The 17407-nt window shown below is 44.7% G+C and overlaps 1 protein-coding gene across 1 annotated transcript in view; it reads right to left on the minus strand.

The window, feature by feature from the left end:
- Nucleotides 1-14592, minus strand: part of LOC138966840 (uncharacterized) — a 25681-nt gene extending 11089 nt beyond the window's left edge. Inside the window, exon 1 of the mRNA XM_070339196.1 lies at nucleotides 11281-14592. Within this exon, the coding sequence (XP_070195297.1) occupies nucleotides 11281-12535 (1255 nt within the window). The 5' untranslated portion in view covers nucleotides 12536-14592. The remainder of the gene's footprint in view (nucleotides 1-11280) is intronic.
- Nucleotides 14593-17407: the final 2815 nt, after the last annotated feature.

Here is a 17407-nt window from a genome sequence, read left to right on the forward strand (position 1 = left end):
GTTCAACTGTTCTAGTGTTGTGAACGTACAGCAATGTTTTGTAGACGCTAGAAAGTCGCTAATGTTTATAATGATAACTTGTGTTTTCTGTGGTTAACGAAGTTCGAAGTGAAACGTTTTCTCCGACTTTTTCAGCCTTACGTTAAAAGAATTTAGGTAAAAGAAGCTTGCGGTCTGTGGTGATCGTTTGTAAACGGGCTTATTTCTTGTAACGTTATTGAGGGAAAGTGGATGAGTAAATATCTTGTTTGTGACTTTGATTAACGCAGGAACGTTGTCGTTAGACTTTTTTGGTATGACAGTTTGCTTTGTATTCCTGGCCTGATGAGTCAACGTTTTGTATTTTTCTGAAACTAGCCATTTTGGTTTTAAACGTATGTATGCTAAGTTTCTTGAGTATTCTTAGTGCTTATGGTATTGTTGAACGTACGGAACGTAATTCTTTATTGTTGTTGAACGTACAGAACGTAACTCTTTATTGTTGTTGAAGGACTAACCAACGAGTGTTTGGTAATTGTAACTTTCTTGTCTGTTTGTCTTCGCCTGTCTTGTGATTGTTTATTTTTCTTGTATTTACTTCTCGTGTCTTGTTAATGCTTTTGATACTTTTGCCATGTCTAATAATTTGTTTTCTTTTCTCTTTTTCTTTCTGTCCATAAGTTTTTTACCGCAATAAGTAGTATCGCAATACGTAGTATCGCAATACGTAGTACTGTAACTATATATCTATACATTACTGATCCCTAGTGTCAGATGTAAAATAATAAACCAGTACTTTTGCGCGTTATCGCTTGTAACCTGTGTTTGTCATTTCGTATGAACAATATGTAGTACCAGCCTCGCTCACGAAGGCGCGCACAGTAAAAAACTTTAGTTGCTGTCGCCCAGTAAAAAACTTAGCTTGCTGTCGCCCAGTAAAAAACTTTAGTTGCTGTCGTCCAGTAAAAAAAACTTAGCTGAAGTAAACAACTTAGCTGCTGATGCCTAGTACAGAACTTTAGCTGAAGTCCAGCCAAGTGAATGTAAAGAACTTTTGTTATTGACGCTCAATGAACGTAAACGTAGCTGTTGATAACCAGCAAAAGACTTTATTGTTACTTGTCACTGTGTTAGAGAACCATAGTTTGACATAGATCAACTTGTCGGTTAGAGATCTTCCTACTCCGTATCCGGCGCATTTTTTGTGACTTTTGTGTATTATCCCAAACGACCCTCAGATCGACTCATTTTACTTTATAACCAGATAAACTTTATGTATGTTTTAAGTGCTTTTGAATAAGCGAACATTGTAATGGAGAAGGTTCCAGTAGATAATCCATTGGAAGCTTCAGGTTATGACATTAACGGCGATGAAGATGAACATTCTCAAAGGCCTAGGCGTGACATTAAGCCTACTGAAAAAGGTAGAGATTACCAGATTGAGGTCAAAACTAGAAACTTTGCAAGACAACGAACATTCTTGGAACGAGCAATCGGTGAGGTAGTAACAGAGCTTAACCAAGAAACTCCTAATCAAGAGTCGTTAACCAGTCAAAAACAAATTGTTTTGAGCATGTACAAGGATCTTGGTGACATAGAGAAAGGTCTTCGTAGTATTGGTAGCGGTGAAACCATTCAGGAAAGTTGGGATGATGTTCAGAGAACAGTTCAGAACATTATGTTTGACATTGATCGAGCTCTTGACAGACAAACGACTAGTGTGCAGGTGGCTAAGGAGCCTACTTCCAGGCATAGCAGTGTTACACCTAGCGTTGGGTCATCCACCCACAAGTCAGCCAGTGGTAAGACTGCCAGCCATAAAGCAGCTAGCATTACGTCAGCCATCCACAAGTCAGCTAGCCACAAGTCAGGTAGCAGGAGATCAGGTAGCCAAGTAGCTTCTCGCGCCGAGTCTCTCCGCTCTAAAAGTGTTAGCTCTGAAGACACTAAATTGGCTCTTAAACTAGAGGCTGCTTCCCTGGCCATAAAAGTGGAAGGTGACGCAATAAAGGAAGCTCAGTTTAGTGAACTGGATCTCTTACAACAACAATATGCTGAGAGAACAGCAGCTAGGCAGACTGAGGAAGCTGAGAGAACTGCAGCTAGGCAGACTGAGGAAGCTGAGAGAACAGCAGCTAGGCAGGCTAAGGAAGCTAAGAGAACAGCAGCTAGGCAGGCCGAAGAAGCAGCTAGGCAGGCTGAAGACACAGCTAGGCAGGCTAAGGAAGCTGAGAGAATAGCAGCTAGACAGGCCGAGGACGCAGCTGAAGCAGCTCTTGAAGATATTAAACAGAAAAAGGCTTTGAGACAAATTCAGTCCACCGAATTGAAAATTAGCTTAAGAGAACAACAAGCTATGTTACAAGTATTGGAACAAGGTGAATCCGTTCAGCAGGATCTCCCTGATCTACCGTCAGTTGATTTGTTGAACACTAGGTTCCACCCTCGTCCTTTCGTTCCCTTGTACAGTCTTGTAGCCCCTCCTCTAAACAATGAACAAACAGCGATAGGAATAGGGACAGGTGCTGCCGTCATTGCTGACCAAGGGACACACCAGCCATCCTTGGACGCCACGTCTGTTCCTGTCTGCCAAGCTGCCGTCATTGCTGATCAAGGGACACACCAGCCAGCCTTGGACGTCACGTCTGTTCCTGTCTGCAACGCCGCCAGCACCCGTGACATCTCTACTGTCAACGCTGCTGTCACCAACTTCATCGCAGGAACCACAACGACTGAGCCACGACAGCACGCGTTACCTGTCGTGGACCTCGTCGTTGGAGTCAGCGCCTCTACAAGCGCCGCTACTACCAACAACGCCACCTACGAGGCGTACGGACCTCAACGTAGAGAGGATGTCAACGCCCCCCATCACGTCGGAACGAGCGCTCCTTTCGTCCATCAGGAGCCCTTCACACCCAACTACACGACGGCTGCAACTACATCCTCCATGCGGCCTACAGCGCTGCTGACCACACTGCAGCACCCTCTCGGTGCATACACTGGTCAGCCGCCTCTGCACAACGTTGGACACTCAACGACAAGCGTCACAGGCTCTCGCCCGCCTGATCTCGACCACACAGGTTGGTCCTATCACCTACCAGAGACAAGGGAAGGTGATGAGACGCAAGAACGACACACCTACTTCCCAGAAGAACGTCACCAACGCATGGACCACAGACGTTTTCAAGTTACCCCACCCTGTTTCCCCTATGATACCCACCTACATCCCAAACCAGAGCCTTTCGTGCCCACATTCCTGGACCCACATCAGACCACCCCCAAAGTTATTTGGGAAAACGAAAACGCAAGGCCCCCTGCGTACATGAACTTTGACAAGGAATGTCATGCAGATCGTCCATTTGCCACCTACCCCCCGTCTGCGTACTACCAACGTCCACTTGCTACTCCTGCCAAGCAGGACACTCCTATGGACTCTCTCGCCAAAACCCTATCAGACGCTCTGATGATCAACCGTTTGCCGATGCAGGAGCCGTGCATTTTTGTTGGTGACCCTCTCCAATATCCAATTTGGAGATCGTCGTTTGCGTTCCTCATCGAGAGACAAAACATAACCAGCAGTGAGAAGTTATTGTATCTGCAACGGTACATCGGAGGTCAAGCAAAGGAGGCCGTGACCGGCTTCTTTCTGCTAAGAGAAGGTGATGCCTACGAGAGAGCCATGGAAGTGCTGGAAAATCGGTTCGGCAACTCATACGTCGTTTCGCAAGCTTTCCGGACCAAGCTGGACGAATGGACCCCAGTCAAAAGCAAGGATCCCAAGGGACTCAGAAGTCTGGCCGATTTCTTGCAGCAATGTTCCGTTGCTGCCCAGGAAGTTGGTGGACTGAGCATCCTGGATGATGCCCAGTACCTACGGAAGATCGTCGGAAAGCTCCCAGACTGGATGAGTCACAGATGGTCTAGAACAGTTGCTCGAACTAAGGTTGAAAAGAAGAGGTATCCTCTGTTCAATGAACTCGTGTCGTTCGTTACCCTCGAAGCAGACATTTCTAACGACCCTGTTTTCGGCTTGACAAGTGCATCGGGGACACCAAGAAAGTTCACAACGAACCTGTCAACCCTGACAGAGGATGTCACCGCATGTCTGCACTGTCAACTTCCGGACCATGACGCTGGGACATGTAAGGAACTCATAGTGAAGCCTCTGGTTGAGATACGAGATTTTCTGTTCAAGAACCGTATCTGCTACGGATGTCTCAGAAGTAAGGATCACCAGAGCCGTCAATGTATGCAGAAACAGACGTGCAAGAAGTGCAAGAAGGCTCATCCCACTTGTCTTCATGATGACAATTTCAAGTATCAGAACAGTATGAGTGAAAACAAAGGGGCGAGTGAACACAAGAACAATTACCGTACCTCTGCTGCTGACGTTCAAGAGCCACTGTCATCGTCGACCCCTACGGTGTCTGCTCTTAAGGCCAGCGAGGAAAACAGCATCGGTTTCACGTCTATGATCGTTCCCGTTCTCGTTTCCAGTGACTCTAACCCCAACGTAGAAGTGCTGACGTACGCACTACTGGACACTATGTCCAACGCCACTTTTGTAGTGCAGTCAGTGGCTGAAGAAGTTAAAGCCAAATCGCAGCCGACTACACTCAGGGTCTCCACACTGACTGAGGACAATGCTGTGGTCTCCGGCAGGAAGTACTCTGGATTGCGTGTCCGCTCTCCTACCTCCAGTGAGTTTGTCAGGCTCCCTTCTGCCATCTCACGACCTTACCTGACCGTTGACCCCACTCATATCCCCACCTCAGAGACTGTCAAAGCTTACCCACATCTCCAACACCTGTCTCCAAAACTGCCCCCCTTGTACCCTGACTGTGAAGCAGGCCTCCTCATCGGCTACGACTGCGCTGAAGCCCTCATGCCCCTAAACGTTGTCCAAGGACTGCCATTTGCAGTAGAGACTAAGTTAGGTTGGAGCATCGTCGGCAAGGCACCGCATTCCGTCGCCTTTGATGGCATAGCCTCGTCCATGCGCGTCATCGTCAAGCCAGGATCGAGGGAAGAAGAACGTGTAGCTCACGTCTACAAGGTACAGGTGGACGAAGTCTCGTGTACTGACCCATTACATGTTATGGAAAGAGACTTTGCAAGTGACTCAGGATCCATGTCCCAGGACGATGTAAAGTTCAAGAAGATCGTGAAGGTCAACGAAGCTGGTCACTTCGAGATGCTCTTACCATTTCGACCAGAGAAACCGTTCCTCCCCGACAACAGAGGTGCCGCAGTCAAGCATCTGAAGGGCCTGAAACGCCAGTTCAAGAAAAGGCGTGGGTACCGTGATGACTGCGTCAAGTTCATGAAATTACTCTTGTACGGACTGATCGTGACGTGTTTTGCCTCTAGGGCAATCCACATTGAAACCCTGGATGACATGTCAAGTGATTCCTTCATCAACGCCCTACGCATTGTTGTCTCCATGCGAGGAAACATATCACGCATTTGGTGTGACAAAGGAACGAACTTTGTAGGTGCATGCAATGAGTTCAAACTGGCATGGAAGGAGATGGACTCTGAACGACTGACATCAAAGATGCTGGAAAGCAAATGTGAGTTCAGGTTCAACCCCCCTGCAGCTAGTCACATGGGTGGCGTTTGGGAGCGTCAGATCCGAACGGTACGCAGCATCCTGAATGGTCTTCTCAGAAGATCAGGCCAGCGTCTCACTACCTCATCACTTCGTACGTTCCTATACGAGGTGATGGCCATCGTGAACAGTCGACCACTGTCTGTCGAGTCATTGGAATCGGCAGATGGACCACGCCCTTTGACCCCCAACCACGTCCTCACCATGAAGTCAGGTGCCATCCTTCCGCCCCCTGGTGTGTTTGAAGATCCAGACCTGTACGCCAGGAAACGTTGGCGCTGTGTCCAGCGGATGGCAGACGAATTCTGGCTGCTATGGAAGAGCCAGTACCTTTCACTCTTGCAGAAACGTCGTGTCTGGCAACGTCCCCAGGCAAACGTACAGGTGGGAGATGTTGTTGTCTTGCATGACCAGAGCTTGTGCAGATCAGAGTGGTGCATGGCTCGTGTAGTCGAAGTGATGCCGGGATCTGATGGACTGGTCAGACGAGTGAAAGTGCATGTTGGAACAAAGGCTCTAGACAATCACGGCCGTCCCACTAGTGATAGTCGCATATTAGAGCGACCTATTCACAAAATGACTGTGTTAGTAGATCGTGAAAATCACAAAGACAAAGCTGTGTAAGCGAACTGAAAGAACATTGAACGTTGGAGTGTTTTTCCAATTTGACAGTTGTAGATTGTTGCAGTTTGTTTTTATACCAGATGATGTAACAGACATTTATGGTTTAAGTGGTGCGTTTTTTTTTTTATGCCGTCGAGTAAATGACTAACGGCATTTAGTTGAAACGTGATGTGTTGAAACCCTGAAAGTGATTGAACCATAATAGTGCTGTGTAAATGTTTTGCAACACAATGGTTTTGAGTTGTAAATTTGAAATGTCTAAATCTGCGTTTTTCTTCTTTTGATATAAGGAATATGCTTGTACAAAGGTTTTTTGAAGTAAATTATATTAATATAATTTCCGGTGGGAGTGTGCATGCCGATGTGGCATGCAGTCACCTATTTTGTTGTAATTACGTTTGATCAAGCCATTGCACGATGTAAAAAGAAGTAAACCGTGTTTTTATTGTGGCACCTTGTTGTGACCCGTTTTGTGGAGCGTTAATATTTTTACGTGAAATTCACGTGCTCCTTGTTCAGTTGTTGTGACCTGGTTTTGGTCGGAGCGTCACAAACTGCGTCGTTTAGTTCTAGAACACCGTGAGATTCACGTGCTATTTTCCGTGTTTTGATTTTGAGGTGAGCCCTGCGAATCTGCGTTGCAAGTTTTAGAATACGTGTGACTCACGTGTTTTTAGCTTTGTGATGTCAGCTAGTTCCTTGATGTTCTTTCTGTTAAATATACCGTTTTAAGTTTTGGGCATGCACGGAGTGCGTGATCGGTTACTGATTGGTTGTAAAATAGTAGTTTCACCCGATTCTGTCTTAGGAATGTTGTTGGTTGGTCAATCCGGTGACCTTTGACTTTTGAATAACTATTCCATGTTAGGTTTTTGTTTCCATAAATACCGCTGCTTGACTCCTGTCTCGTCAGTCGATCTGAGGGTTTTAGGAAGCGTTTGGTTTTGATGTAAACGTATGAAGGTTATCAAGTGAACCAACGGAGTGTTTCTTATGTTTTAACGTCAACGTAATGTTCTTGGAGACAGTTGTTTCTCAAGTGTGAATCGTTTTGTGCCCTTCGTTTGTGAGGCAACACGTTTTTGGTACTGCTGGTCAACCCACACAGCGCATAAGGTAATTTTGTTGTTACTTGTTTGTGTTGTGTTTTGGTCGCCATTTTGTAATGACTTTGTGAGTTGTTTATGTATAACGTGAGTTGAAAGTCTGACTTGTTGTAGTGTTTCTTTATTGTGTGTTCAACTGTTCTAGTGTTGTGAACGTACAGCAATGTTTTGTAGACGCTAGAAAGTCGCTAATGTTTATAATGATAACTTGTGTTTTCTGTGGTTAACGAAGTTCGAAGTGAAACGTTTTCTCCGACTTTTTCAGCCTTACGTTAAAAGAATTTAGGTAAAAGAAGCTTGCGGTCTGTGGTGATCGTTTGTAAACGGGCTTATTTCTTGTAACGTTATTGAGGGAAAGTGGATGAGTAAATATCTTGTTTGTGACTTTGATTAACGCAGGAACGTTGTCGTTAGACTTTTTTGGTATGACAGTTTGCTTTGTATTCCTGGCCTGATGAGTCAACGTTTTGTATTTTTCTGAAACTAGCCATTTTGGTTTTAAACGTATGTATGCTAAGTTTCTTGAGTATTCTTAGTGCTTATGGTATTGTTGAACGTACGGAACGTAATTCTTTATTGTTGTTGAACGTACAGAACGTAACTCTTTATTGTTGTTGAAGGACTAACCAACGAGTGTTTGGTAATTGTAACTTTCTTGTCTGTTTGTCTTCGCCTGTCTTGTGATTGTTTATTTTTCTTGTATTTACTTCTCGTGTCTTGTTAATGCTTTTGATACTTTTGCCATGTCTAATAATTTGTTTTCTTTTCTCTTTTTCTTTCTGTCCATAAGTTTTTTACCGCAATAAGTAGTATCGCAATAAGTAGTATCGCAATACGTAGTACTGTAACTATATATCTATACATTACTGATCCCTAGTGTCAGATGTAAAATAATAAACCAGTACTTTTGCGCGTTATCGCTTGTAACCTGTGTTTGTCATTTCGTATGAACAATATGTAGTACCAGCCTCGCTCACGAAGGCGCGCACAGTTGGACTGAGCTTCGACAACATTGTTATTCAGTCCGTCGACGCCGACAAATACCTGGAAGCTTTATTGGACACACAAAATGAGCTGGAGAGAGAGAGAGAGAGAGAGAGAGAGAGAGAGAGAGAGAGAGAGAGAGAGAGAGAGAGAGAGAGAGAGAGAGAGAGAGAGAGCCGGACTACCGTGTCAATAACTATGATGTTTTATTATTTTACATATTCATCACATTTACATTCGTCGGTATAAAAACAAAAACAACCCAACGGCTTGTAGGGGTTTCTTCAAAGCAAAATTATAACTGTTAGACGTGTTTACAAATATGTAAATGGCAACAACAAAAATGTTGTATCCTACATACGTACGTGAGAGAGGCCACCCATGTGATACATAAACCACCTCTTTCCACGTGTGTATAATTATATCATCTAAATAAGGTGGGGTCAAACTACAGTCTGGTGGGGACCTCATTTTCAACTGCTGAGGATGACAATTGACATAGTCACCAAGACAAACTTCTCTTTCGAAACACTTTTGCGTTTGCTGTTTCCTCTGGAAGAACTTTGAGAACTTACACGTGACGCTAAAATTCCTATTGTGACGTCCTTTTGCTTTTGACGTCAGATCTGCAGAGATTTCACGAGACTTTCGAAGAGATCGAGGTTCAAGAAGACACGTTTTCAATTCAGACTCTTCGACTCCGGGACGTTTGAGGTAGAAGGCACGCAAGTACAGAATGTTGAACAAACAGACTACTATACGTGACTTGCTGTGTGATTCCAGGTTTACACTCGCATTCGCTCGCATTGCAATATTTTTAAAAAAAAGTCGCGTGAAGCGATATCAAAACATTTTGTCAATATGTTTCCCTGAAACTTAGATCAACACTGAAACCTGTCACCACAGAGACTACATATATGTAGTAAGGTCTGGCTAGCTGAAGACCGAGACGGGTCACGCTCGTCTCCGCGAAGCATGCACGTATTACCTAAATAACCTATTTCCTTTTATTGTGAGCACATGTTTCTTTGCCTCAGTATTGAACTGTTCATTTTTTTGTACACGATTATAGCACCCTTTTCCATTTCACGTCTATAGAGAGAGAGGCATTGTAATCTAACTCCGCATTTAACGCAAAGAATCGGCAATTCCAAGGACTTTCTTTCAATTAAAATATGATACCACCTTTCTGTACTCTACTTAATCATCTCCCAATCACCCCCCCCCCCCTTTTTTTCTCTCTCATATAATGTTTACTGTGGAGGGCGGGGGACATTTTACCTTTAGTTCGGAGGCCTTCTTTACCAGATCTGATTCAAGGGCATTTATCAATTGAAATGTGTTACCACCTTTCCGTACTCTTCAAATTCATTACCACCCCCACCCCTCTCTTAATGTTTTCTGTAGAGGAGGGGGGGGGGGAGAGGTAGACATTTTAACTTTATACCAGAGACCTTCTTTACCAGCCCTGACGCGCTGCACAGTGTGCTGGCAAGTTTATGGTCATCTTTTTGTTCCCATCCCATTGTTGTTTTTTAAATGTCCCTAAAAACATGCATGTAAATTGCCAGCTTTGCACTTTCCAACCAGACACAATTGCAAGCCTGTTCGGCGGAGCCTGGCACACACAAACAAAGTTACCACCCACTTGGTGATTTCGTCGTGCACCCCACCCCTGGTGAAAGACATCCATTTCAGTAAACGTCAACGCTTGGAAATAGAGAAAGAAGGCTGACTTCAGTACATTTTCTATAACACGTGAGTGGATAGGTTATAGGTACCCTTTCTCCTCTCTTTCTTGGTCCGTCTGTCTGTCTGTCTGTATGTATGTATGTATGTCTGTGGGTCTGTCTGTCTGTCTCCGTCTGTCTCTCTATCCGTCTCTGTTTCTGTCTCTGTCTCTCTCTGTCTCTCTCTCTCTCTCTTTCTCTCTCTCTCTCTCTCTCTCTCTCTCTCTCTCTCTCTCTCTCTCTCTCTATCTTATCTCTCTCTCGATGTTTAATTCATGATTTTCACTCGAATAATCTACGCGAGAAACAGACAGCTATATAGACAGTTTTGTTTATCATTTCCCACCACCATCACGAAAGGCCGCCTCTCGCTGAACAGACAGTGGCAGACAGACGGACAGAGGTAGACAGAGACTGATAAAGACGGCAAGAGACGAACTGAGAGAGAGACAGGTACTGTCATAGACAGACAGACAGAGACCGTGAAACAAACAATAACAGTGACGCAATGTCTATCAATTCGTCTGGTAAGCAATGCAGCTTTATCGAACACAGACATTAAGAGTCAATCTCACACCGTACATTCCACACCCGTACCCAGAATGTGAACTTTCATCCCATTAATTCTCGCCTAAAAGACAACTATAGACTGTGAGATTAGTTTTTGTTCAAATCACGATTCACACCCGTGGACTGATGTCTGTGTGGTAACAGTTTCACTGCACTCCCTAACTCAATTACCGAGCTCAAAAGAAATGAACAGACAAAGGCCTTGCCTGCCCAATACATTTTTTGCTCCAGACAATGTCACGGAGAGTATCCGTTTGGCGTAAACCCATGAACAATTCAGGGTAGTTTTCAGTACGCGTCAATGTCTATGTGGATACAGACAGAAAGACTGACAGCAGGGACAGAGACTGGGGGTGTCAAAAAAAGTACTCTGCGAGAGAGAGAGAGAGAGAGAGAGAGAGAGAGACAGACAGACAGACAGACAGACAGACAGACAGACAGACAGACAGAGAAAGACAGACAGAGAATGGTTAGAGTGACAGACAGACACAGACATACAGACACAAAGAGACAGACAGACAGAGAGAGACAGAGAGAGACAGAGAGACACACACACACACAACCACACAACCACACACACACACGCACACCACACACACACCACACACACACCACACACACACACACAAACACCATCCTCACGCCCTTCCCCAAAAACAACGTACCAACAACTCACCTTTCAGCGTTTGCCTCAACATGGTCCACATCAAAGCAGTCTGGCTGGTTCGCTTGCTCATGTAGTTCTCCTTGACGTACTCTTTCAGGATTCTCCAGCCTCTCTTGGCGTTCTCCACAGTCTTTCGGCTCGGTTCCGGGGGAGGTCGCACCAGACCCCCGAAGCCGCCACCCGTAAGGCCAGTGTTCCTTTTGCGGAGTCGCAGAAACCTGCCAGCCGCTCCCGCCACGCAGAGACCTCGGGCGGCAACGTTGACAGTTGGAGGAGGAGGAGGTTTGGAGTAGTCAGGGTATCCGTAGAGGTCGACCATGGTTTCCTGGAAGATGGAGCTGGCTTGGAAGGACGGTCGGTGGCGTCCGAAGTTGTCTCCCGACCCGTGGATATTGCGCACGTGGTCTTCGAAGCAGTCCCAAGCTCGCGAGGTGTTGGTGCTGGTTGATGGGGAAGGAGAGGAGGAGCGGACTCCGTCGCTGCTTTCTCCTCCTCCTCCTCCTCCTCCTCCTCCTCCACCCACAGCGGAAGGGACGCCGGACACAGACGGGTGCCGTTGTCGGAGGTCGTCGGAGGACTCTGATGAAAAGGTCCCATTGAGACTGTGGTGCAGGCGGTCTGAAGAGCTTTTCGGCGACTGCAGGTCTATACTGCCGAGAGACAGTTCTTCAGACCTCGACGGAAGGCGTCTCCTTGACTGACAGTTGGCGCTTCGTAAGCGTCCTCCAGCTAGTATCTCTGGTAAACCGTTGCCGTTTGAACGTCTCTGCGGGCTAGGGGATGCGGTTCTTTGGTCTTGAGTTTCACCACCGGTACTAGCACCGCTATCTTCTCGTGATTTTGGTCCCTTCCCTTTGCTGCTACTGCGCCGTTTTCGGATCCCGGGAGCGCTTTTGGGAGGCGCTGGTTTTTGCGGCGAAGAAACAGTTCCTTTGATGAACTGAGGAGAGTCCGATCTTGAAGAACCCCCTGAACCGTTCTGAGGTGGTCTTTTAGCGGACTGGGACCGCTTTTTCTGAAAGGCTGCATTTTCAGAGAGCTTTGATCCCGGATCTCCAGCGGAACAGTCGAAGCTGTTAGCATGTTTTTTGCTTGCCCAGGACAGAGAGGCGTTGTTGACTCTTCTGTTGTGGGTCTCTTGGTTCTTCTGCTCTGGCTCCTCGTCTTCGGACTCCATGACGTCATGAAGACTCAATCTGAGGCTCGCTCCGTGAGCCTTGCTGAAAGCCACTGGCGGGAGGACTGTTAGCACATCGGCCCTCATACTGAAACGCTACTTTGTCCTATTTTTTTTTTTAAGTAGTTCAATGTCGATATGCTTTTGGTTTACAATAGCATATCAATGTCTATCATATTGGTAGTTACTAACAGTATGTCCATTCTGACTGTACTCCGATGTCTTTTTCCTCAGACATTATAATTATCAGTACGTAAATTTTTCTTGACCCCTGAATGACTTGTCAGGCACTTTACAAAAACATTACCAGCACACACATTTATCTTCTTTGTTCAGGCACGATTCTTCTTTTCACAAGCACACGTCCGTGCAGGGAGATCCAAGAAGAATAGGTGTCCTCAACTTGATTCCCGGGTCTGGTTTTCTTTGCAAAGCTTTCTGCTTTTGGTCTCCCAAAAAAGTAGCCAGTGATTGTTTGATGGTTGACAAACACGACTCAATGACCCTTCGTTACATACCTTTAGACTCCAAGAACTTACTGTAAAATACAGAAGCGTTTTGTCCAAGCGTAGAGTTAAAGCGTGTATGTTTTACTCGGTTAGCTTTTTGCTAATGCTGGCTTCCAGTGTAAGGTGCCAAGTCAAAACGATTATGTTTTTACACAGATGCCTAAGCTTTTACTTCAGCTTTGTTCCAGTGTATGCATGTATCTGAAAGCAGGCTTTTTTTCTTCTAAGTGGCAAAAAAGAAAGGGCTCGACGTTAAGTACCCTTGTCATACCATTTTACCGATGGACATTTTTGTGGAGATAAGATCCGAAGACAGATACAATTATGTTCCACTTGTGAAAACGTTGGTGCCGTCAGTGTCGCGCCTTTGTTTGCCAGAAGTCAATAGCAGAGGACTATTGAGATTTTTGTTGAACAAGATCCTAGTTCCTGATTGCGTCTGATAATGGCTATTGGTCGAATATTTTCAGTGATAAGGATGAACTTTACCTATATTTACTTACTCGCTTGTTTGTCGGGTGAACAAGAGTACAATCGCATTGTGTCGACCAAGTTAATTGACTGTTCTGAGGTGCGTGGTGTGAAAGCGCGGGATCTCTTGAAGTTTGTTCTTGGAATTGTCGTCACAAGTTGACGGACCAGAAGATGTTTCCTCGAGCTCTTGTAGAAAGTATAGGTGAGTGTCTTCTCTGTGTCCGTCTTTTCCGCTTCAGTGCGGGATTCCGTCGTAAACGCGTTCTGCACTCAATGACCATAAGGGTGAGGTTTGCAATTCAGAAAATGTACATCAGCGCGTTCTAGACACAAAATTCAGAAAACCTAAAATCAAAAGTTATTGTGTTAAATATCCACAAAAGCGCAGAACAAATAATTTATTACCATGGCAATAATTTCCACATCAACATGGAACAAGACACACGAGTTATCAATCCATCAGAAAACACAAGAAGCACAAGCTAAAGCAAATATTCTCCCCGTCGTTCCTTTCTGTTGATCAACTCACAGTTGTCTATTCTTTGGTAAATTTAAATATGTATTATCCATCCTTCACTGTAAGTCCAGCACCGATGCTACTCCGCAAAGCATCTTCCACAAATTGTCTCCCTTCGTGTCTCTTTCCTTCTCCCACTCACGCCGGCTTTTGATCTTCGCCCACTGGTCACTCAGTCTCTGGACAATGTCTTAATCCAGACAGGGTTTGATCGACCACTCTCAGAGAGGCTGGCAAACGAAATGAGTCCGAGCAGTAGATAGGTCTTAGCCACGACACAGACACAGGACACACATATTGCCACGCAACGCTCTATTCCAGAACAAGCACCTATCGCTAGCACCACCACCACTACCACTACGGCGATCAAACAAGCGACAGGGAAATGAATGCCATCTCTGGTATAACGCCTCCCCTCTCTTTTTACCTGCCTGTCTGCACCACTCACTATCGCTGGACTCACGGCGTCGTGTTGTTGCGTTGTACGAAGACTTGGTGGAACATACCGGGCAAACGAAATACTCCTTCTGCGGCTCTGGAGTTAATATACAATCCGGCCACACAAACGAAATGGGTGGTGGGACTAGATAGGCAGTGTCTCAGGGAAAGGCATTTCCTGAGTTCGAAGGGAGACTCCTAACGGTACTATATAATTGGGGGTGGTCTGGTTTCTAGAGAGAGAAGAAAGGCAAAGAAGCGGGTAGGTAAGAGAGTGGAGAGTTAGAATGAAGGGGTGCAAGAAGGAGAATATGGGGTATATATATGGCGTGGCAAAGGAAGGGGGTGGGGCAGGGTAGGAAAAGATTTACGTCTGTGCCTTTGGATGAATAGTGAAGTTTTACATGTGTTCGTGCGAAACAAAGGAAGAGAGAAGAACCCTTATCAGTGAAATCAGAAACAAGAAGTCGAGAACTAAAGAGAGTAACAGAGAAAGTAGTTTTATTTGAAGCCGTGAAGTCTTCAATGCCGGACGTGTAAGTGGTGTATTTATCAATGGGGATGGCCACTTTGAAATAAAAGCTTTCGAAGTGCCCTCAAACAGTGTGCTGGCCACGTATATATTATAATGCAATACATTGCTCATAGAAGGGCTGCAATATTGCAACTTTCATTCTGACACTTTTTTCCTTAATTTGTTTTTAGTAAAAACTCGATTGTGCAAATATTTTTAATTGAAAGAATTCATTGGGAGCGGGAGACAAGATGGGGGGGGGGGGGGGGGCGTGTTTAAACAATTTGCTATTCTTCACGAGAAGAGAGGGGACCGTATCAAATGTCGAGGGTTCGGGCGGGAGCAGATAATAGAAGACTGATTTGCATCACAAGGAACAAAAAGAAACGGTTCTACAAGAGCAAATACTTTCACACTATTACAACACTGCGACTGTATTCAGAACAGTGGAAACCATAAGAGGAGATTTGATGGGAGTGTACATGGATAAGTACATATGGAGCAGGACAGCGAAGGGGAAAATGGAAGGGGGTGGGGGTTTGGCTTGGGGGGAGGGGGTCGAAACATACCTAACATACCTAGTGTTAGCTACACCACCATACATAATTATTATGGAGCTCAGAAACAAGCAAGTGACAAAGATGAAAACGTGTCAATTCCATGTCGCGGGGAACTCCACGATCACGCTTATAATACACACTCGACTTGTGTGCGATACGGTGCCATGCCATGCTTTTACTGCTATTAGCCCCCTTCGATCGTTGCCCCCACGCCAAATATCACAGGGGTTTTGTTATGAACATGCACCGTTATAAATGCGAACGGTCGTCGGGTTAGCCAGGCAATTACTGGACTGATCAAACACGGGACGTGAGGTGGTGACTGTTAAAGCAAGACGCACGTCTGACCATTGAGCCGGACATATATATATTGTACAAGCAAAACTCACGCCTGCACTCCTCAAAGAAAGAGTTATAGATATAAGGCGATAGTTACCATTTTTGTTTGTTTGTTTGTTTGTTTGTTTCATTTGTTGTTTGTTTGTTTCATTGTTTGTTTGTTTGTTTGTTTGTTTGTTTGTTTGTTTCATTTGTTGTTTGTTTGTTGGTTGGTTGACTGACATCCAAAGTTGTTCTCTCTCTCTCTCTCTCTCTCTCTCTCTCTCTCTCTCTCTCTCTCTCTCTCTCTCTCTCTCTCTCTCTCTCTCTCTCTCTCTCTCTCTCCCTCTCTGTGAGAAACTCATTAATTATCTTTTATATCATTACAGTCACCGAACCACCCCCAAAAAACCATGATCCTCTCTGCTAACTCAGAGCTAATATTAAACCCCAAAAGGGACAGCCTTCACAAATTGAAAAGTGTGATGAAATTTCATCTCTTCCTTTGTAATCGACTCCTATTCACACTTGACAAGCCAGTGTTCTCTCTCTATCGATACTCAAAAGATCTCGAAAAGCAGTATGTATATTGCAATGCCTTACCCGTGATGAGTCTTCGGCTTCGCTAGGCTTTTTGAGTTTATTCTGTTTAGTTTGCTCTGTGGACTGTCTTTCTTGGCCTTTGGTATGACTGGTTTGTTTCTCATGTAAATCTAGAAAAAAGACACCCGAACAATGAATGGTAATCCCCTGTCGAGAGACTTCGGTGACCTTCGTGTGTGATCGTAAAGAATGACTCAGGAATTGTTGTTCACCTGTTCCTTAATGTCGGAAAATCGACTTGTGTGCGTGTTGTCTTCTTCCGCATGGTTTGTTTGTCGACTGATAAGTTTTGACATTGTTGTGTGATGCGTCCATGCAGATTGATGTTGTTGTTGCAGGCAGGAAGGCAGATTGTTTGTTTGTTTGTTTGTGTCTTTCCTTCTTTCTTTCTTTCTTTCTTTCTTTCTTTCTTTCTTTCTTTCTTCGTTCCTTTGTTTCTTTGTTTTTGTGTTTGTTTGGTTGTTTGTTTGTTTAGTTGTTTGTTTGTTTGTTTGTTTGTTTGTTTGTTTGTTTGTTTGTTTGTTTGTTTTGTTGTTTGTTTGGTTGTTTGTTTGTTTGTTTGTTTGTTTGTTTGTTTGTTTGTTTTGTTGTTTGTTTGGTTGTTTGTTTGTTTTTGTGTTTGTTTGGTTGTTTGTTTGTTACTTTGTTTCTTTCTGTTTTTCTTTCTTTTTTACATTTAGTCAAGTTTTGACTAAATGTTTTAACGTAGAGGGGGAATCGAGACGAGGGTCGTGGTGTATGTGTATGTGTGTGTGTGTGTGTGTGTGTGTGTGTGTGTGTGTGTGTGTGTGTGTGTGTGTGTCTGTCTGTGCGTGTGTGTGTGTAGAGCGATTCAGACCAAACTACTGAACCGATCTTTATGAAATTTGACATGAGAGTTCCTGGGAATGATATCCCCGGACATTTGTTTCTTTTTTTCGATAAATACTTTTGATGACGTCATATTCGGCTTTTTTGTAAAAGTTGAGGCGGCACTGTCACACCCTCATTTTTCAATCAAATTGATTGACATTTTTGTAAAGCAAT

This window comes from Littorina saxatilis, linkage group LG5 (genome assembly GCF_037325665.1).
Source record: "Littorina saxatilis isolate snail1 linkage group LG5, US_GU_Lsax_2.0, whole genome shotgun sequence".
NCBI lineage: Eukaryota > Metazoa > Mollusca > Gastropoda > Littorinimorpha > Littorinidae > Littorina > Littorina saxatilis.